At 33.5% G+C, this 23,304-nt stretch overlaps 1 protein-coding gene across 1 annotated transcript; it reads right to left on the minus strand.

Annotated features, from left to right (window-relative positions):
* Positions 1-9,638: 9,638 nt before the first annotated feature.
* Positions 9,639-22,581, minus strand: LOC106057512 (ras-related protein R-Ras2-like). Its single transcript, XM_013214734.2, has 6 exons — positions 22,364-22,581; positions 19,335-19,422; positions 19,018-19,120; positions 17,986-18,094; positions 17,029-17,147; positions 9,639-15,868 (listed from the first exon to the last, which is right to left on the minus strand). Exons 1-6 carry the CDS (start codon positions 22,469-22,471, stop codon positions 15,796-15,798), a joined length of 600 nt encoding a protein of 199 aa, XP_013070188.1. The 5' UTR covers positions 22,472-22,581; the 3' UTR covers positions 9,639-15,795.
* Positions 22,582-23,304: the final 723 nt, after the last annotated feature.

Raw genomic sequence — 23,304 nt, forward strand, 5'->3', positions numbered from 1 at the left:
CTGTAGTTTGTACTTTCTATGTCTCTGCTGTAGTTTGTACTTTCTATGTCTCTGCTGTAGTTTGTACTTTCTATGTCTCTGCTGTAGTTTGTACTTTCTATGTCTCTGCTGTAGTTTGTACTTTCTATGTCTCTGTTGTAGACTTGTACTTTCTTTGTCTCTGCTGTAGTTTGTACTTTCTATGTCTCTGCTGTAGTTTGTACTTTCTATGTCTCTACTGTAGACTTGTACTTTCTATGTCTCTGTTGTAGACTTGTACTTTCTATGTCTCTGCTGTAGACTTGTACTTTCTATGTCTCTGCTGTAGTTTGTACTTTCTATGTCTCTGCTGTAGACTTGTACTTTCTATGTCTCTGCTGTAGTTTGCACTTTCTATGTCTCTACTGTAGACTTGTACTTTCTATGTCTCTGCTGTAGACTTGTACTTTTTATGTCTCTGCTGTAGTTTGTACTTTCTATGTCTCTGTTGTAGACTTGTACTTTCTATGTCTCTGCTGTAGACTTGTACTTTTTATGTCTCTGCTGTAGTTTGTACTTTCTATGTCTCTGCTGTAGTTTGTACTTTCTATGTCTCTGTTGTAGTTTGTACTTTCTATGTCTCTGTTGTAGTTTGTACTTTCTATGTCTCTGCTGTAGACTTGTACTTTCTATGTCTCTGCTGTAGTTTGTACTTTCTATGTCTCTGTTGTAGACTTGTACTTTCTATGTCTCTGCTGTAGACTTGTACTTTTTATGTCTCTGCTGTAGTTTGTACTTTCTATGTCTCTGTTGTAGACTTGTACTTTCTATGTCTCTGCTGTAGACTTGTACTTTTTATGTCTCTGCTGTAGTTTGTACTTTCTATGTCTCTGCTGTAGTTTGTACTTTCTATGTCTCTGTTGTAGTTTGTACTTTCTATGTCTCTGTTGTAGTTTGTACTTTCTATGTCTCTGTTGTAGACTTGTACTTTCTATGTCTCTGCTGTAGTTTGTACTTTCTATGTCTCTGCTGTAGTTTGTACTTTCTATGTCTCTGTTGTAGTTTGTACTTTCTATGTCTCTGCTGTAGTTTGTACTTTCTATGTCTCTGTTGTAGACTTGTACTTTCTATGTCTCTGCTGTAGACTTGTACTTTTTATGTCTCTGCTGTAGTTTGTACTTTCTATGTTTCTGCTGTAGTTTGTACTTTCTATGTCTCTGCTGTAGACTTGTACTTTCTAAGTCTCTGCTGTAGTTTGTACTTTCTAAGTCTCTGCTGTAGTTTGTACTTTCTATGTCTCTGTTGTAGACTTGTACTTTCTATGTCTCTGCTGTAGTTTGTACTTTCTATGTCTCTGCTGTAGTTTGTACTTTCTATGTCTCTGCTGTAGTTTGTACTTTCTATGTCTCTGCTGTAGTTTGTACTTTCTATGTCTCTGTTGTATTTTGTACCTTCTATGTCTCTGCTGTAGACTTGTACTTTCTATGTCTCTGCTGTAGTTTGTACTTTCTATGTCTCTGTTGTAGTTTGTACTTTCTATGTCTCTGTTGTAGTTTGTACTTTCTATGTCTCTGTTGTAGACTTGTACTTTCTATGTCTCTGCTGTAGTTTGTACTTTCTATGTCTCTGGTGTAGTTTATACTTTCTATGTCTCTGTTGTAGACTTGTACTTTCTATGTCTCTGTTGTAGACTTGTACTTTCTATGTCTCTGTTGTAGACTTGTACTTTCTATGTCTCTGCTGTAGTTTGTACTTTCTATGTCTCTGCTGTAGTTTGTACTTTCTATGTCTCTGTTGTAGTTTGTACTTTCTATGTCTCTGCTGTAGTTTGTACTTTCTATGTCTCTGTTGTAGACTTGTACTTTCTATGTCTCTGCTGTAGACTTGTACTTTTTATGTCTCTGCTGTAGTTTGTACTTTCTATGTTTCTGCTGTAGTTTGTACTTTCTATGTCTCTGCTGTAGACTTGTACTTTCTAAGTCTCTGCTGTAGTTTGTACTTTCTAAGTCTCTGCTGTAGTTTGTACTTTCTATGTCTCTGTTGTAGACTTGTACTTTCTATGTCTCTGCTGTAGTTTGTACTTTCTATGTCTCTGCTGTAGTTTGTACTTTCTATGTCTCTGCTGTAGTTTGTACTTTCTATGTCTCTGCTGTAGTTTGTACTTTCTATGTCTCTGTTGTATTTTGTACCTTCTATGTCTCTGCTGTAGACTTGTACTTTCTATGTCTCTGCTGTAGTTTGTACTTTCTATGTCTCTGTTGTAGTTTGTACTTTCTATGTCTCTGTTGTAGTTTGTACTTTCTATGTCTCTGTTGTAGACTTGTACTTTCTATGTCTCTGCTGTAGTTTGTACTTTCTATGTCTCTGGTGTAGTTTATACTTTCTATGTCTCTGTTGTAGACTTGTACTTTCTATGTCTCTGTTGTAGACTTGTACTTTCTATGTCTCTGCTGTAGTTTGTACTTTCTATGTCTCTGTTGTAGTTTGTACTTTCTATGTCTCTGTTGTAGACTTGTACTTTCTATGTCTCTGCTGTAGTTTGTACTTTCTATGTCTCTGTTGTAGTTTGTACTTTCTATGTCTCTGCTGTAGACTTGTACTTTCTATGTCTCTGCTGTAGTTTGTACTTTCTATGTCTCTGCTGTAGACTTGTACTTTCTAAGTCTCTGCTGTAGTTTGTACTTTCTAAGTCTCTGCTGTAGTTTGTACTTTCTATGTCTCTGTTGTAGACTTGTACTTTCTATGTCTCTGCTGTAGTTTGTACTTTCTATGTCTCTGCTGTAGTTTGTACTTTCTATGTCTCTGCTGTAGTTTGTACTTTCTATGTCTCTGCTGTAGTTTGTACTTTCTATGTCTCTGCTGTATTTTGTACTTTCTATGTCTCTGCTGTAGACTTGTACTTTCTATGTCTCTGCTGTAGTTTGTACTTTCTATGTCTCTGTTGTAGTTTGTACTTTCTATGTCTCTGTTGTAGTTTGTACTTTCTATGTCTCTGTTGTAGACTTGTACTTTCTATGTCTCTGCTGTAGTTTGTACTTTCTATGTCTCTGGTGTAGTTTATACTTTCTATGTCTCTGTTGTAGACTTGTACTTTCTATGTCTCTGTTGTAGACTTGTACTTTCTATGTCTCTGCTGTAGTTTGTACTTTCTATGTCTCTGTTGTAGTTTGTACTTTCTATGTCTCTGCTGTAGACTTGTACTTTCTATGTCTCTGCTGTAGTTTGTACTTTCTATGTCTCTGCTGTAGACTTGTACTTTCTAAGTCTCTGCTGTAGTTTGTACTTTCTAAGTCTCTGCTGTAGTTTGTACTTTCTATGTCTCTGTTGTAGACTTGTACTTTCTATGTCTCTGCTGTAGTTTGTACTTTCTATGTCTCTGCTGTAGTTTGTACTTTCTATGTCTCTGCTGTAGTTTGTACTTTCTATGTCTCTGCTGTAGTTTGTACTTTCTATGTCTCTGCTGTAGTTTGTACTTTCTATGTCTCTGCTGTATTTTGTACTTTCTATGTCTCTGCTGTAGACTTGTACTTTCTATGTCTCTGCTGTAGTTTGTACTTTCTATGTCTCTGTTGTAGTTTGTACTTTCTATGTCTCTGTTGTAGTTTGTACTTTCTATGTCTCTGTTGTAGACTTGTACTTTCTATGTCTCTGCTGTAGTTTGTACTTTCTATGTCTCTGGTGTAGTTTATACTTTCTATGTCTCTGTTGTAGACTTGTACTTTCTATGTCTCTGTTGTAGACTTGTACTTTCTATGTCTCTGCTGTAGTTTGTACTTTCTATGTCTCTGTTGTAGTTTGTACTTTCTATGTCTCTGTTGTAGACTTGTACTTTCTATGTCTCTGCTGTAGTTTGTACTTTCTATGTCTCTGTTGTAGTTTGTACTTTCTATGTCTCTGCTGTAGACTTGTACTTTCTATGTCTCTGCTGTAGTTTGTACTTTCTATGTCTCTGTTGTAGTTTGTACTTTCTATGTCTCTGCTGTAGACTTGTACTTTCTATGTCTCTGCTGTAGTTTGCACTTTCTATGTCTCTACTGTAGACTTGTACTTTCTATGTCTCTGCTGTAGACTTGTACTTTTTATGTCTCTGCTGTAGTTTGTACTTTCTATGTCTCTGTTGTAGACTTGTACTTTCTATGTCTCTGCTGTAGACTTGTACTTTTTATGTCTCTGCTGTAGTTTGTACTTTCTATGTCTCTGCTGTAGTTTGTACTTTCTATGTCTCTGCTGTAGACTTGTACTTTCTATGTCTCTGTTGTAGACTTGTACTTTCTATGTCTCTGCTGTAGTTTGTACTTTCTATGTCTCTGCTGTAGTTTGTACTTTCTATGTCTCTGCATTAGTTTGTACTTTCTATGTCTCTGTTGTAGACTTGTACTTTCTATGTCTCTGCTGTAGACTTGTACTTTCTATGTCTCTGTTGTAGACTTGTACTTTCTATGTCTCTGCTGTAGTTTGTACTTTCTATGTCTCTGCTGTAGTTTGTACTTTCTATGTCTCTGCTGTAGTTTGTACTTTCTATGTCTCTGTTGTAGTTTGTACTTTCTATGTCTCTGCTGTAGACTTGTACTTTCTATGTCTCTGCTGTAGACTTGCACTTTCTATGTCTCTGTTGTAGTTTGTACTTTCTATGTCTCTGCTGTAGTTTGTACTTTCTATGTCTCTGCTGTAGACTTGTACTTTCTATGTCTCTGTTGTAGACTTGTACTTTCTATGTCTCTGCTGTAGACTTGTACTTTCTATGTCTCTGCTGTAGTTTGTACTTTCTATGTCTCTGCTGTAGACTTGTACTTTCTATGTCTCTGCTGTAGACTTGTACTTTCTATGTCTCTGCTGTAGTTTGTACTTTCTATGTCTCTGCTGTAGACTTGTACTTTCTATGTCTCTGCTGTAGTTTGTACTTTCTATGTCTCTGCTGTAGTTTGTACTTTCTATGGAAATCGGACCCCACAGCCAAAGTCGAGTTTATAAATGAGTGTGTTCTAAATAATAGATTTTCAAAGAATTATTTGACCTTACTTTTAACTTGAAAACTAAGTTGATGTTAGATCTGTTTCTAATTTAAATTTCTTACGCTAATGTTATATCTATACATTTTAAAATAAAACCAACACATATTTTACCGGGGTTCGAATCCTGGGATTTTTAATTTCAGGATCTTTGGGCGCCTCTGAGTCCATCCAGCTCTCATGGGTACCTGATGTTAGTTGGGGAAAAGTAAAGGCGGTTGGTCGTTGTGCTGGCCACATGACTGACACCCTTGTTAACTGTAGGCCACAGAATCAGATGAACTTTACATCATCTGCCCTATAGATTACAAGGTCTGAAAGGCGAACTTTACTTTTTTTTAGCGGCCCCCGAAAGGGGAAAAGACGCTATTAGTTTGTGTGAAATGTCTGTCCGTCCGTCCCGTTTAGATCTCGTAAACTAGAAAATATATTGAAAATTGGACATCACAATATTTTAGACCATTCAAAGTTCTGATGCAACGGCTACTTTTTTTTTCCTGAAAGCGAAAAATCTAATTTTTAAAATCAGTTATGCAAGTATTTTTTTTGAAAGAGAAAAAGCTAATTAGTATGCATTATAAGTTAGACAAAATTTAAAACGAATAGTAATCTTATAAACCATTCTAAACCTTTTTTTTTATTGCTGGAATTTTTTATTAGATTGAGCCTTTTCAAAAAATTAGATCAATTATAAGACATCAGTTAGGCCAGGGGAGGCGCGGTGGGGTCCCGGGTTCGAATCCTGGTGAAGACTGGGATTTTTAACTTTTGGAATCTTTGGGCGCCTCTGAGTCCACTCAGCTCTAATTGGTACCTGACATTAGTTGGGGAAAAGTAAAGGTGGTTGGTCGTTGTGCTGGCTACACGACACCCTCGTTAACCGTAGGCCACAAAAACAGATGAACTTTACATCATCTGCCCTATAGACCACAAGGTCTGACAGGGGAACTAGTTAGGCCAGGTTCACATCTAACTTTACATTCACTTTCACCTATCCTTTGATCTGCTGGACCGTTGGGGCACTACACAAGATCTGTTAACCTTCTTTCTCCATTCTTATCTCTCATTTGTCTTTGATATAATTTCATTCGGATGTTCTTTCTGAAAATATTGAAGCCTGCCTGGGTGGACCACTTCGGGGGCCGATTTTGAGTTTGTGTTTCCACATAAACTGTCTTTTGTAACCTTGTAATATATATTTTACAGTTGTGTAACAATCAATGAAAGTAAATAATTATGTCCCTGTCATGCCAAATGATGCCTTTTGTGACAACTACGTTGAAGTAGACAAGCACTGACGCAAGTCTATTCCACACACAGAGACTAAAAGTGGAGACCAAAGTCAAATAAGACTGCACTAGAGACCTGATATTGGCAAATGACTGCACCCTAAATGCCTCTTCAAAAGAGCCTGTCCATCTTCGCTAAGGCTTGCAAAACTTTTGAAAGGAAAAAAAAAAAAGTTCTGCACCAGCCTCATCCCAACAAAACAGAACCAGACATTCTCATAGATGGACAGAAACCAGCTACTGTTAAAAAAAAAAAAGAGTCTGTCTACTTGGGAAATACCATATCAGCAAATGCCAACCTAGATAATTAGGCGGTACGTGACGTTTTGGCGCCGCCGTTTTGGCCCCGCCGTTTTGGCGACGGGACGTTTTGGCGCGAGATATCATTTGACGATAATTTAATAAGCACGTAGCTTTTTTTAATGAACCCTTGAATTCCAGCGACTTAGGCAAATAACCATGGTGTCTATGTATACTTAATTTAGTATTTTGAGAAACATGGTACATGTATTATATTTTTACTTATTATTAGCAAGTGTTTGGGATACCATACAGTCATTAAATAAACCAATGTTAATGTAAACAAATAAATGCATCAATTTTTAGTCTATTGTCGTTTCATTTTGTTTTTAATTTTAAAGTAATATCTTAAAAAACTTTTTTGAAAATAAAAGTGTGCCTCTTAATAAACACACATACACAAGCCAAAATGTTTATTAAAGATGAAATGATGTGAAAAACAAACACACATTTACATTTAGTACGTGAAAAATATGTCTAAACACAAACACTCAAGCAAAACATAGATATGAATAATTCTTTTAAAAGAAATAATACAATAAACGTACATAACGTATTTCGCGCCAAAACGTCCCGTCGTCAAAATGACCTTCGCGCCAAAACGGCGGGGCCAAAACGGCGGCGCCAAAACGTCCTGCTTCGATAATTAGGTCAACTTCCGTGTTGCTCGTACCAATGCCGCCTTTGGTAGACTTCAAGAACACATATGGTCACGGAAAGGACTCAGCACCTTTACAAAATACATATGTACAGTGCTGTAGTCCTTCCTTCACTTTTCTATGCTTCCTGGACCTTCTATTCACGCCATATAAAAGAGATTACCTTCTTCTACCACCTCCGTTGTCTATTGAAAGAGTCACCAAGTGAAATGATTTGGCCACATACCAGATTTCGAGATATTAGAGCCGTCACAGATGAACGGTATCCACGCCACAGCTAGAAGGTTCCAACTACGTTGGGCTGGATTGCATGTCTGTAATCCGTATTCAGTATGCCTGAAAATCACCTTCCTAAACGATTTTTTTAAAAGGGAGCTGTGTGTTAGAAAGCACAATCAAGGAGGTCAGCATAAGCGTTATAAAACTGTCAAGAGCTCTCTCGAAGAATGTGACATCAATGACTGGGAAATGCAAACTCGTCACGTGAATGCCGTGTTTTGAGATACACGACAAGGATACCAGAGAAAAGAACGCAAATTACAAAAAAAAAGGAAGAGAGAATCAAATCGGGCATCTCTGCAATAGACCCAATCTTCCTATGCCACGTGTGCGGTCGGATTTTCAAAGCGAGGATTAGATTCCAAAGCCATCTTCTTATAGGAAATTGAGATTGTGCTCACAGGAGGTATATATGAATCCATATAAAAAAATATTTTAGTGGAATTTTTTTTTCAAGAAAATTTGGGGGTGGAGTGACACCGACCCTAGTGACGCCACTGCGTATAGGCATTCGTATCATTTTTTTCGTAGTGATTTGATGTAACGATGATCAGTTTGTAGTGATTGAATGTCACAATGATCTGTTTGTAGTGTTTTGATATCACAATGATCAGTATGCAATGGTCTGATGTTAGAACGATCAGTTTGTAGTGATTAAATGTCACAATGATCAGTTTGTAGTGGTTGAATGTCTCAATGATCATTTTGTAGTGGTTGAATGTCTCAATGATCATTTTGTAGTGGTTGAATGTCTCAATGATCATTTTGTAGTGGTTGAATGTCTCAATGATCATTTTGTAGTGGTTGAATGTCTCAATGATCAGTTTATAGTGATTGAATGTCACAATGATCAGTTTATAGTGACTGAATGTCTCAATGATCATTTTGTAGTGGTTGAATGTCTCAATGATCATTTTGTAGTGGTTGAATGTCTCAATGATCATTTTGTAGTGGTTGAATGTCACAATGATCAGTTTATAGTGATTGAATGTCACAATGATCAGTCTGTAGTGGTCTGATGTCACAATGATCAGTCCGTAGTGGTCTGATGTCACAATGATCAGTCCGTAGTGGTCTGATGTCACAATGATCAGTACGTAGTGGTCTGATGTCACAATGATCAGTCTGTAGTGGTCTGATGTCACAATGATCAGTCTGTAGTGGTCTGATGTCACAATGATCAGTTTATAGTGATTGAATGTCACAATGATCAGTCCGTAGTGGTCTGATGTCACAATGATCAGTTTATAGTGATTGAATGTCACAATGATCAGTTTATAGTGATTGAATGTCACAATGATCAGTCCGTAGTGGTCTGATGTCACAATGATCAGTCCGTAGTGGTCTGATGTCACAATGATCAGTCCGTAGTGGTCTGATGTCACAATGAACAGTCCGTAGTGGTCTGATGTCACAATGATCAGTCCGTAGTGGTCTGATGTCACAATGATCAGTCCGTAGTGGTCTGATGTCACAATGATCAGTCCGTAGTGGTCTGATGTCACAATGATCAGTTTTTAGTGGTCTGATGTCACAATGATCAGTCCGTAGTGGTCTGATGTCACAATGATCAGTCCGTAGTGGTCTGATGTCACAATGATCAGTCCGTAGTGGTCTGATGTCACAATGATCAGTCCGTAGTGGTCTGATGTCACAATGAACAGTCCGTAGTGGTCTGATGTCACAATGATCAGTCCGTAGTGGTCTGATGTCACAATGATCAGCCCGTAGTGGTCTGATGTCACAATGATCAGTCCGTAGTGGTCTGATGTCACAATGATCAGTCCGTAGTGGTCTGATGTTACAATGATCAGTCCGTAGTGGTCTGATGTCACAATGATCAGTTTGTAGTAGTTGAATGTCACAATGATCAGTCCGTAGTGGTCTGATGTCACAATGATCAGTTTTTAGTGGTCTGATGTCACAATGATCAGTTTGTAGTGGTTCAATGAGGGCTTATGTAGTGTTTTTAAAGAGGAAAAAAAAAATAAAAATTTTCATACACATTTTAGTAATCACTTTTATATTTTATTTGTTTAGAGAAGAAAATGAATCAGCTAAAGAATTCACTTCTCCCAGATGACAAGACTCCTTACAAAATCAATTCAGACATTTCTGTTCTTACATTAAAAAAAAACAACTGGTTGATATTCAAAATAATTTAATGCAAAAGAGTTTGTTACATTTTTTAAAGGACTCCAAATATTTTTGAAAATAAAATTCATTCACAGCATCTTTACAAAGAAGTATAATTAAAAATCCATGTTTTTATACATAAGCTAAAAAGGTAAAATCAGCATTTGAATATTCAATATCCCACACACACACTAATATAACATTCAAATATTAGTACAGCCAACAAAAAGTAAGATAACTTACAAACAAACATTTTTGTTTTACTATGCTGTAATAAAAGTATTAAATGACAGAGAATGTAAGGGGTTTTCTATTAGCACAAGTATGAAATAGGACTAAAGATTGGCTTTGAAAAACTATATTTACACAAATTCATTTACAAGAACATTTTAAACATTCATTTTCCCTCTATAGTACAAAGAAGGTAGTTTATAATATACATATTGAGAATGAAGTAAATTTAAATTAGCTTCTGAACAGTGCAACCTTTTAAGAAGAAAACTAAACCTGGTCAATAAATGATTAACTTGCATGTTTTCAAAAAGGACACACCATAGGTGTGAGTGTGTGTGTTAAGCATATAAATAAAACAGAAAGCACTTGAAGTATAATATATATATATATACACACAGAGTTCAATGTTTCCAAAAAAAAAAAAAAAAAGAAATTGTTCTTCACACAGTGCCTAAAACCAGCCAAACAAATGAACTGGAATTTAATTCTAGCCATCTAAAATTACTTTGAGAAAACAGAACATGATCTACGCTTTCAACCTCTCAATACAAAATGACAAAATTCTTAAGAAACGAATTAATAAATTCTCAAGTGCTGTACCAATAGGTCTATGTGGATAACAATAAATATTATGATATTGACAGACTGCCTTGAAAAGAATTGCCTCAGAAACCTCTTTAAAGAAGCCTATGAAAAAGTCAGTGAAATAAACATGTCATTAATTAGAGAAAAAAAAAATGATCACACCAAATAACAACTACCCAATGTTATAAAATTCTTGAAAGCTAATAGCAGTGCAGTTAGATTTCAAACCCACAGTACATTAGTCACAAACCAGCACTAAAAATTATGTCATTAAAGTATTAAAATAAAAACTTTAACCTTGAGATTGGAGACTAATGCAGTATTGACTATGCAGACCTAGCAGTGACCTATATATTTTGCCATATCTCATGCAGACAGATCCATTAGTATTTACTAGTTTGAATTGGAATTTTTACACTGGGTCGTCTCAGAAAGATAATCTGTAGAATGAAATGATGCGTAGGTGATGTACTGGAGACTGAACACAAAGAGATGTGGTGACTAGAGAAAGAATAAAGAGAAAAAATGAAGTCAAGAAATTATTCTGTGGTCCTGGTATGAAAAAATGATAACCTGTTTTTATCATACATGACCTTGTATCATATACATCTAATGCAGACATGAAGATAGAATTTCAAAATTATACAGCACCCAAGCAAGGGCTAGAGCTAACATTGAGGTTTACTATCCAGTGTAGTTATTAAGTTATGCCTAGAAACTGAGGTATAAAACCAATATTTAAGAAAAAATACAAACAAAACAGCTCATGGGACTAATAGATGCCCTTAACTAAAGAAAACAAGAAGAAAATGTGGCAAAATCTGTTGCTGAAAAATGAATGCAGATTGTGCGCAGCGAATGAAGAAGTCCAGTGTCAATGTAAGGAGTAAACAGAACACACACAGCTGCAAGCACTTACTAGATTTATACTTATGTGCAGAACAGATTGTATTGCCGGTGATGTTTTGAGGAGGAATCTTACAACCAGAACACCACATTGCAAACAGAAACACAATTCACTGTTATGATTGTACACCAATAGAATTTCCTTCAGAAATCTGCACTGTCAATAAATCATTCAGAAATGTCCTCTGTAATTTTTTTTTTTTAAATAGACAAATAAATTGTCAAAAAGTCACCCAAATTTAAATGTGTTCTAAACATTTGTTAACAACCAAGTTTCCCTAGATCCAGTCTACCAAGTTCAACTCAACTGTAAACCAAACCAAACAACATGAAAAAAAGAACAGAAAAAAAGAAATCTCCAGAAATGATGATGACATCAACTCAGTCACAGCTATTGTCTCGATAGTGACTGAGCACAATCTAACATTTTGAACAGGAATACATGAATCCACTACATTGTCAAATAACAGTTAAAGCCAAACTCAGCTTCAATGCAAGAGTTGAATATGTAAAAGTCATTCCTGTGTTACTGTTTTATCAATACTATTATTACTGTATAGAAAACAAAAAATTAAAGCTAAAACATTATGTTCTTCAATGCACAGAAATGAAATCAATAAATAAATAAATAATTTGAAACTGTGAATAACATGAATATAAATGTTAGAGCATAAATAATAAATGAAGTGGGTGGAAACCAAACAAGCCTGGAATTAAATAAGTAATGGAACGATTTCGCACTATGGACACACACATCAGAATAACAAGAGCAATACTGTAAAGCTTTGGTAACTAACACCTACTACTTTAGCCCAACAGACATCTCCGTCAAAAACAAAAGCATAACTGCTCTATGAATGCATGCAAAATATTCCAGATTCTTTTGTTGTCGAAGACATTACAGTTCTAGAAATTAAGACATCTTTCTAGTAGTTGTAGTAGTAGTACTACAGTAAGAAGGCTGCCAGGGGACATTTATAAAACTACTGTAAAACTTATCAAGCTAAAATTACAATAGTGCTCACAAATTGGTACACACATACAAAGGGTGGGTGGAAAGGGTGGGTATCTTATAGACAGTTGATGTATTACAGTGCATTGAAGCTCAAAACCACTAATGATGCAGAAAAATAGTGCAACAAATAGTTGACATAATAAAGAGAAATAAATTATGACCTAATCTCCACTAAGAATGAAAATGTAAAAGTTTCCTTTGAACTTAAAAGTTTCAACCACTCACACATTGGACCAAATCTTTCAATGTCCTTTTATATAATAGAGCAGATGATGTAAAGGTCATCTGTTTTCTTGGCAGATGGGTCAATGAGGGTGTCATGTGGCCAGCACAACGACCAACCACTTTATTTTCCTCAACCAATGTAAGGTACCCATTACAGTTGGTTGGACTCAAGGGGACCCTTAAAAGCCAAGTCTTCAGTAACATTCAATCCAGGGATCCCTCAGTTCGGAAGCCAAGCACTTTACCACTTGGCCACCACGCCCTCAAGGTCATTTATTAGTTAAATTCATATATCATTCATTTGTAATACAAAAATTACTTTTATTACAAGGTTAAATTGTTAAAAAAAAAATGTTCCAGTCAACAAAATGTCAACTCAAAGGTGGGCACTATAACAATGTTAATTTGAATGAATTTAGTCAAAATTACTAAATCTAGTTGTAACAAAAAAAAATTGTTAAAACTAGAGATTTTAAACAGCTATCAGATTTATTCATAATGATATCAACCATGTTAATTACCATTAACCAATTAAAAAGAAGTTTGTTAGGAGGGAAAGAAAGCCAGGATCAGGTGTAATAAATGTGAAAATTGCACTCACTAGCACTTGCACACATTGAGTGAAAACTGTTAACATGCACACACACACACAACTTCATAGTGCTGTCCATGTTTGCCACAAAACACAATATCACATACTGTACATCAATACATGCAGCGATAGCATTCTGATATTAAACAAAATCAATGTGGGGGTCATAGAACAGAGCTAAATAAATAAACTATTTATCGATGAGCAATCACAAAACATTGATGTGTGTGTCTGTATCTGCCTAGGCAATGTTTCAACCACAGAATAGATGTGACACAGTGCATAAACATAACGAAGAGAAAATTGCAAAAGCCTGGCGTCTAGAATAAGAAAAAAAAATGAAGCTCCATGTTTTGATTTCAAATCTTATTCCATGCAAGTGGAAATAATGTTTTTATTTTAATTAGTACTTCCTGAAGTACTTATTCTAGTGTGATTGTTGACTTGCAAATATAATATGCAAGTCAGTAATAATCATATCCTTTCTTTTGAAATAAGCTTGCAAAGAGTTGGATTATTCTGTGGTTTAAACAGTAGGGTGTTTGAGTGTTGTAGTATTATGCAAATTTTTAAAAAATCGGAATGGAAAAAAAGGTGCATATAGATATTGTGACCCAATAGAACAAAAGGTAGCACAGTGTTCCTCAATAGATTTCAAACTATAAGTATCATTCAAAGGGGTTTAAATAGTTTTGATTTCAAAATAATTACTTCAGTTAACAATGTGTCTACCTGAATGTAAGTACTTATTAAATCATAATTAGGAGAATGGTTTATAATTCAATAATTTCATTAGGTATGAAACTTAAGAAAGTTCCATTCAATTCAAAAACTCAAAACTAAAAAGAAAAAAATTCATTTCACATTTTTTAAAATGATTTTTTGCTTGTTACTTATCAAACTAAGGTAAACATACATGGTCACGGTTTTGTTGTATTAGGTCACATCTGTTATAAAAGAATTTTTTTTTCTTAAAAAAAAAAAAAACAAAAGCAAAAAAAAACAACAATAAGTTACAAAAAAAAAAAAAAGCAAGAAGGTTTCATTTATAATTAAAATTGAAAACATTTTTGAATAAAAAAGTAAATTTTATGTAGAGATAAATTACAATTTTGTCAAAACATATTTTACATATAAATGCTTATAAAATGCTATAATAGTATAATAAACATTTGTTTTTACATTTTGATAACCAAGGAATCATTTGAGAGAACAAAATGCATTTGTTTTGACAACGATTCTCAGACACATCATGGGAGACATTTCTTTGCTGATAAACATGTTTCAACGATAAAAAGTATACATGTGGTTAGAGTTAACATCTTGCATATAATAAACTAAGGAAAAATTGTGGCAGACAAAACCATCTCAACCTATGTACATCTTATCAAGTTACAAAACAGATTTTATTCTAAAAGTCTATTTGTGTTTTTGACAAACAAAAAAAAAACAAAGAACAGTTTTGGAAGTAAACCTTTAAAACCTGTGCTTTGACTGGAGTGCAATTCTAAATGTACACAATATAGAATTCTTGGGTGGAAAAAAACAACTATTTATAACTATAATATAAAATTGTTAATTGCTAGGTACTGTTTTACAATGAATATCTTTTAACTTTTTTTTTCTTATAATCTATTTTAAACATCAGCATTTTACACAAAGACAATCTGTAGCAATAAAATATTTAACTTCAGTAAAAGCAAACAGAAAGTTTAAAATGAGTTAACTAATTCAAATACAGTAAAATCAGCTCAACTAGAATAATTTGCAGATAGTTAACATAAAAAACTTATCAAAAATGAGCTCATAGACAAACTAAGCAAATATTATAACATTAAGTGGCAATAAGCCGACGCTATGCAAGTATGCCTTCATAGTTAACCCACACAAATATTACAATAAAAAATCATTCATTCAGTCCCACACAATAACACACAGGTCCAAGCATTAAAGAGAAAAAAAAATTATTGCAAAAGGAGTCGATTATAAACAATAATTAACATCTGGGAAGTAATCAACACCAATTATCATAAACTGTCTTTCAAGGACAATGTATATACTGGAAATAAAGCAGTTTGCTACTTAGTTTATGTGATGCCAACTCTGCTTAAGCAGTACTGAAAGAGAAGATTACAAGCTAACCACTTCTTTTATTTGTGAATTAAAACAATGTTGTGCTGTCACATGTGTGGTTACATCTACACAACTTTTCCATTATTTGGAAAAAGCTAATAACAAAAAAACTGTTTAGGTAAAAAAGGAACTAATTTGCTCCTGTTTACAAACATTTCTGCACCACATATTTGAATAAAGATAACTTTTTTTTTTCAGCTTGATCAAAAATAGTTCTTGTAACAAAAAATAGTAATTATAAAAGCAAATTTTGATATATCAAGTTAAAAAAGCCATTAGAATTTTTATAGAAGACTTTCATGTCAAAATAATTGAGAGGTTAGGATAATACCTGACTGTCTTAGAATACAAGAAGCTGTTTAGTAGACGAGGGATTTAACAAATGAAAATGTTTTGGTTAAGCAATTATTTTCTCAACTCTGGAAAATTAGATAAACTTTAAAAAATAAATTGTCTTCAATTGAAGTACATTTTATCACAGGATAATACATTTCTTGCGTTTACGATTGTTTGGTTTGACAGTTGGCCGTTCTTCTTCTTGAAATGTTCTGAAAATAAGAAGCAAATATTTCAAAAGTAAGAAAATAAAGTATTATGGTTAATCATGCAATTAATGTAAGTAAATATTATGGAAATTTCATTTTTTTTATGTGCAAGATTTACCGTACTTTCATGCATATAACCCGCGGATATACACATTTTTAGAAATGCAGAATGGCAGCTGTGCTGGGTATACAAAGGTGCAAGGTTTACAAATTTTATTTTACTCATAAACATAGCATAACAGAAACTATGGACATACTGATGGTTCTTTATACCTCCTATAGTTTGCTGAGTGGTTGTGAATGTACACTGGAAAGCTTTATGAACTTGTAGCTTAAAATTGGCTGTATATGAATAACACTTTGGCATTTTAAAGCTTAAAAAAACTCTACTGGGTACTGATTATAACTAATACATCTTAATCTTACATGCTGCACACCATACACTACAAAGTATGAACTACAAAAATATCTGTGCTACTGACTGCCCAGAAAATGAACAGCTGGCATAACAAGGCCCAGCACCAGCTGATGCACAATCAGGCCAATCATAGGGCCCAGCGCAGCTACTGCAGCAAATCTTTCTCCATCATCATCAGATAACTAGGTCAATGACTTTCTGTTCAAACAACATAATACAGATACTACCATAGGCTTGTATTTCATACACCTGTTACACTCAATGTATCACTAGTTGAAACAACAACAAGAGCATGATTGCATCTCGAGGGACAGACATCTGACAAGCAACAACTTTATGTACAGGTAGTTTTCTACTTGTAACGCTTTGCACATGCAGGGTACAGAAAGGTGCGGGTTGTATAATTTTCTTTTACTTTTTTGTAATTTGTGAAGGGTATATGCACCAAAATATGGCATTGACGCTTAAGAGGTCATGCCAAAGTATTAAAGAATTTAGCGCTGAATAGAATAGAAAGAGTTGAATAAGAGAAGAAAACAATGTAGATGATAATGGAATATTGTGGTGGGATCATTCCTATAAAACATTTCCTGTCCACAAATATTTTCTAAATTTATAATTTCCAAAAGAAAACCTCTTTTTTTTTTTATAGCATAACATAGAGAGAGAGATGTGCTTAAAAGAATGTTTAATGTTATAGTCAGCGTGATAAATATTATTTAAAAAACAAAAACAGATCAGGTACCTGACTATTCTGACCAATTCATAAAAAGACTGGTCAACATTAAGTCTGTGCTTTGCGCTTGCTTCCATGTAACGAATTTTTAAATTATTTGCTAACTCCTGGCCATCTGCTGTGGTCACCTGAAAAAAAAAAAAACAACAACATGAGAATCAGTTAACCTCACATCTAAATTTTTCAATTTCTTAAGTCCACTTGCTAAATTTCAATAAAGTTTCTTGGACCCTTATATATCCTATATTTAAGGATTGCTTTGGGTGGGTCTTAAGGTATTCGTCTAGGGGTGGATTGCTGGCAAGCAACCCCATTGCTCTAGTTCAGTCTATCATTGGAACACTAGCACACTTTCCAAGGAGACTTAACTCATTTAAAAAGTTAATCAAAAATGTATTGAACTACTGAACATATTTACAATATAATTCATGTGGATCATCAGATCAATTTTAAACAAAAATAGTTAAGTACACCACACAACTCAAACAACTTATCTCCTATAGGAAAAACTGTTCTACTCGAAGAAAATTATATCCTACACTCTAACTTCCAAGCCCAAAAACTCTTGATTTCCTGTCACCATGCCTTATATACCCCTACACCCAATCATGTTGACCTGTTGACAAGGATCTCACCCCCTTGTGATAGCCAGGGTCAACGTTTCAATACCTGACCTAGAGCAGAGGTAGAGGTAAGACTGAATTTAGCCCTACCATGAAGTTAACCAAACATGGTTTGTAACATTAGTACCAATGTAAATCTTCCTTTAATAAGTTGAAACTGAAAAAGACATACAACCATATCACAAAATAATTTCCTTTTTTTTTTTTTGTTATACCCAGAATCTATTTGAGAAAAAAAAATTATCTTTGCAACTTGATACTTCCAGAGTTTGTACATTAAGGTCAATTAATGGATCATGAATAGAACTAACAAAAAGCTATAATATCTCAAGAAGGAACATACCACTCTCTGTGTGTCTAGATCTGATTTATTGGCTACCAACAGCATTGGAAATTCATCCCTGTCTTTAACTCTTAATATCTGCCTGTGAAACTTGAAGATTTCTTCAAAACTGTTTGGATGAAGGAATGAAAAAAGCAGTATTAAGATAAAGTCTGACATTTCAACTCTGATTTTAAAACCAATGTCCCTTTTTTTTTTGTTCGTTATTTATATAGATCAAGTTTTGCAATAACTTCAAATGAAAGATTATAATTATGATCTTTAAAGAAAATACTACTGTTGCAAAACTGTTTTTACTATATTCAATTATGTTATTAGTAAACCTAAACATTAAGGAAACCTAGCAGTATTTACAAAGAGATATTGGTGGTCTCTGGCTATGCCAATTCTCTATGAATTATTTTTCTAAAAATGGGGGTGGCCTGTAGCCTGCAGTAATTCAGTACAGATACATTTACAGTTATGTGTGTGTGTGTGTGTGTGGCTCCTTATGTCTGTGTTAGTCAGTTATTGAATGTTTAAAGCTTTGTTATTACACACTTTTATTATATCAACTGTTGTATTTACATTAGCCTGTCAGGAGGTTGAGAAACTCCTTGGCATCAAGTACGTTAAAATCCATGCCAGACAACATACATACTTGAATATACCTGTCCATACATTGAGACATATATTTACATACTTAAGACTTAAATGTACATACTTGGGCATAAATGGTGAAAAGGCATGTAAACACTAACTTAGACACATACATATAATATATGAAAAATTTCCATTAAGACCTTGTGTTCTGTGAATAGGAGATATTTATATAAATCTCTTCTCTATTTGGGGCAAACTTTTAAGGAAAGTGTCTTGATGTCAACATAACTACCAAACCCCTGAAACTCTCCCCAACTAGTGTCCAGTAGTGATATGAACAAAATGAGCTCAGAAGTGACCTAGAATCCATAATTAAAATTCCAACCTTCAACAGAATTCAGCTTTGAGACACTTGGTTTTAATACAGAACGTATTACCCATGTAACTTACCTGCTTCTATCTATGACAGAGTATACTAAAAGAAAGCCCTCTCCAGAACGCATGTACTGCTCCCGCATTGCACTGAATTCTTCCTGACCTGCTGTATCTAATACTAAAATAAGAAGAAAAAAATCTTTTAATCATTATTTCATTCTTTCTCAACTAAACTAAAGTTTCAACAATTCAGTATTTTTGAACATTTAAATTAAAATGATGAGATGTTTAGGCTTTCATTCTAAAATACACAAATCATTAAAAAAAAAACATGTACCGGTATAAATATATTTATTTTTGGAAAGATAAGCTTCAAATTGCAAGTAACTTACTATCTAATCTGGCCACATGATCATCTATAACACATTGTTTAGTGTAAGAGTCTTCTATTGTGGGATCATAGTCTGTTACAAAATATGACTGAGGAAAGATACAACATTGACTCAATTAAGACTCAAAAATAAAAAGATTTACTGCAGCAGGGGTGAATGACTGTATAGAAAATACAATAAACATACATATAACTAGTGATGGGCAAAAGTTAACTAAAAAGTTGCTAACTTTTAGTTTAACTAAAAAAAATTAGTTAAGGCCAAAGTTTAATTAAAAAGAAAAAGTTTAGTTAAAATCCTAGTTTAATTAATTTTTTTTAGTTACAAACTAAAAAGTTTAATTACAAATTTTACAAACTTTTTTAACATACATACCAATAAATATTTAGATCTATGTAATTTGGAGAATATATGTAATGAATAATAGAGAGGAGAATAAACTAGAGGGTGCACAGGTCACTAGAAAGCCTTTTGACCTTTACCCTATAATGGTCGCTATTCCCGCCAATTCAATGTATTTGAAAGGCGAGAAAAATAAACGTGTTCATTATATTTCTAGCAAGTTTCGCTGCTTGATAAATCCTGATAATTCCTTGCTTCTATTGATCTACATTTTGTTGCCTTTTTTTTAAACACCAGTGTGTTCCTGTATAGCTGCAAACAAAGAATTTTGCTTTACTATAGATTTAAAAGAAATGTCGACTCTTTCTCTTTTTATTTTAAAAATTTTTACTAGATTAGTCTATTACTATTATTAGATCTATAGTCATAATAGTCTATATTTAATTATTTTAGTCTCTTAGTCTTAAGTAGAGTCTAACTCTTAGTAGTCTTAGATCTAGATGTAAATTTAAAATTATTAAGTCAATAATATAGATCTATTAATTGAAATCTATATTACTTTACTTTATTAGACTAGATCTATTAGTTTAGAGATTCTACTATTCTAGAATTAGAGTCTAGATTAGATTATTGGATCTAGATATATTATATCTAGATTACTTATTATACTAAGACCTAAGATGCATAGATGATAGATCTATAATGACTCTAATACTAACTGTATCTAACTAACTAATAATAGTCGTCACTATACTAGATTATCTAATTCTAAATTAACTAAATCTAGAGTTCTAGACTAGATCTACATCTACTTCTAGTATAATTATACTTATATCTACTAACTAGATCTATTAGACTAGATCTAATATTATCTACTATAGAGTATACAGACATAAATACCCATATCTAGTTATAATCATAATTATAATCATCTAAAATCTCCAGATCTAGAGTTACTAAGATATCCACTAGACTCTATCTAGATTTTAGATCTAGTAGTAGTAGTAGTAGTACTGTAGTAGTAACTAGTATTTCTTAGATTATTTTTAGATTAAAATATTAATTATTTGATATAGGTCTAGTAGCTAGATTTAATTCTAGATCCAGATTATGTTTCTGATAATTTCGTTTGTAGAAGATATTAGATCCAGAATATTCTAGAATCTAGAGTTAGTTAGAGAGTCAACATGCAGCTTTATCATTACTTCTAAAGGTAACTTATATTAGAACTTGGACAATTACTTCTAATTTCTTTCTATAATAGTATCATTCTAATTCTAGTGATTCTATTAAGATCTACATCTATCCCATAAAGACATTTAAATCTTTTTTCATTTGCACAAATAAATGTTTATTACATTTTGCTAAAGAGATTGGTTGTGCTTTATATTTTTCATGTTTGGCTGTTTCGTCCTTAAAAAAGGTCAAAATAGTTAGTAAAAGTTTAACTAAAGTTTCTTAGTTTAGTTTAACTAATTTTTTCAATTTGTGATTAACTAAAAGTTTAATTACTTTTTTTTTAGTTCAAACTTAGTTTTAGTTTAACTAAAAAAATTTAGTTTAGTTCCCATCACTACATATAACATAGAAAACCCCGCTAGACCAAGTAAAAATAATATATATTTCAAGCTGACATCATTAGTTCTACCTCCACATTAGGCTTTTGGATAAAAATTAGATGTTAGGATGTGGAAGACAAACCACAGGTGCTTGCATGGTTGTTTTACTTTTTTAATAGCTAGTGTGTGCCCCAGTTTTAGTCATCTAGGCCTTTTGTATCATGGATGATAGTTGCTATGCCTCTGGGAGACTCCCATGGCTTTTAACATTTGTTTGTTTCCTTCTTAACCAACTCACTAGTGACACACTTAGATTGGCTAGATCTACTTAATCTAGATATAAGATTAAGAACTAGCTCTAAGTCCTTTAAGTCTATATTTAACCATCGGACCTAGAACTAGAATCTATCAAATCTATATGTGTAGTGAGTAGTGACTCAGTAGTGTATTAGTTATTAGTTTCAGCCTAGATTTTAAAATATAAACAATTCATCAATCATAATCAATGTCAATTAGTCTAATTATCTAATTATATCTCTCTAGTTCACTCTAGTTGAGTCTAGATCTAGAAAATCAATCAATAAATAGAATCTTTAGAACTTACTATAATATTATTAATATTATTAGTCTTTATTTTGACTTCTTAAGACACAGACTTAAAGTTTACAATGGACTTGAAACTGAATGGTGCTTCACACTACTGCCAGTGCTGGTGGTAGTGACAGTGGATTATCATCAAATGATTATGGTGGTCACTGGTGGTAAATGATTAAATAATTAGATCTAAAAACTAAATTATGGGATTGGGTACTCAGGAGACAAGAGACTCAAGACTCAAGAGTCTGAGAATGAGATCAGTTGATCAGTACTACAGTAGTCTGAGTAGAGGCATTAGTTAGTCATTTCTGGAATTAGATCTAGATTGCTTTTGTGTATTATTATAACCGGTTAAAATAAAGACTGGTTAGATCTATAGATATAACAAGTCAGCAGACTTGAGTAGACTATACTCAGTATCTCTTCAATAGGTTCATTGGAGCTACGCCTATTATCGATAATCGGTTGTTTTGATATTGCCTAACAATGATATTCTTAAAAAAAACTTCAATTTCTTTTTCATAACAATACCTGGATAAATTGTATAGTTAAGGCACTTTTTCCAACACCTCCTCCTCCAACAACAACTAGCTTATAACTTTGGCTATAATTATTGCTGTCATTCGCATTGCGAGACATTTTGACAAGGTTTAAAAAAAAAAACAAAAAAAAAGTAAATATGAACAAATAGCCAGGACGGCGTTTTTGTTTTCAAGCAATTTACTATCATTGATGCAAACCCCAAACACACATAATTGAATTTTCCGTTTAAAAAAAAAATGCTTTGCTTAAGAAAAAGAGTTGCGTATTTATCAGACCCTAGATCAACAAACAAGCCTAGCTCTGGGTTTTGTTGCTTTTTTATTATTATTATTATGGTTAAGGTAGATCTAATATGTTGAATTGAGTCTAGTTTGTATGTTGACCTATGACCAAGACAGGCAGTGTCACAGAAGTCCAGATTTTCTTCATTAGTGCAGCTCAAAATCTAAAACCGAAATCATTAAAATAACAAAAAATATAAAAAAAATCAACAGCGAAACTGATAAATCTAGATTTAATCTAGAACAGCGAGGTCCTAGATCTATACGAGAACAAAGTGAATAATCGGGAAGATTTTAAAATGTGTTCTAGATCTGCTCGAATACCGTATTTGAAAGAAGACAGTGGAAACACGTAGCTGAAGGGAAGTAAAACATTTTGCTCTTGTCCGTCAACAGCCCCCCCCCCCCCCACCAATTTTAAAATAAACTATTTCAAAAATTACGTAAAACCAAAAATGAAAATAAACAGAGTAAAAGAAAAGCACATAATGTTGCTGATGTATTGACCACCACAGACATTTGTTTTGCCACATTGAACAAAAAAAAAATTAAATAAAAATGTGTGCATGCTTTTGAATTATTTATTTGTTTTTTAGCGGCCCCCGAAAGGGGAAAAGACGCTATTAGTTTTGTGCGAAATGTCTGTCC

Source organism: Biomphalaria glabrata, chromosome 6 (genome assembly GCF_947242115.1).
Source record: "Biomphalaria glabrata chromosome 6, xgBioGlab47.1, whole genome shotgun sequence".
Taxonomy (NCBI): Eukaryota; Metazoa; Mollusca; class Gastropoda; family Planorbidae; genus Biomphalaria; species Biomphalaria glabrata.

Bases quoted from the DNA above. Each gene is read 5' to 3' on its own strand.
- LOC106057512 (XM_013214734.2), bottom strand. From the start codon at position 22,471: ATGTCTCGCAATGCGAATGACAGCAATAATTATAGCCAAAGTTATAAG. The intron at 19,423-22,363 runs GTATTGTTATGA...ATCTTTCCTCAG, and splicing joins TAACTATACAATTTATCCAG to TCATATTTTGTAACAGACTA. The intron at 18,095-19,017 runs GTAAGTTACATG...TCATCCAAACAG, and splicing joins TCTGTCATAGATAGAAGCAG to TTTTGAAGAAATCTTCAAGT.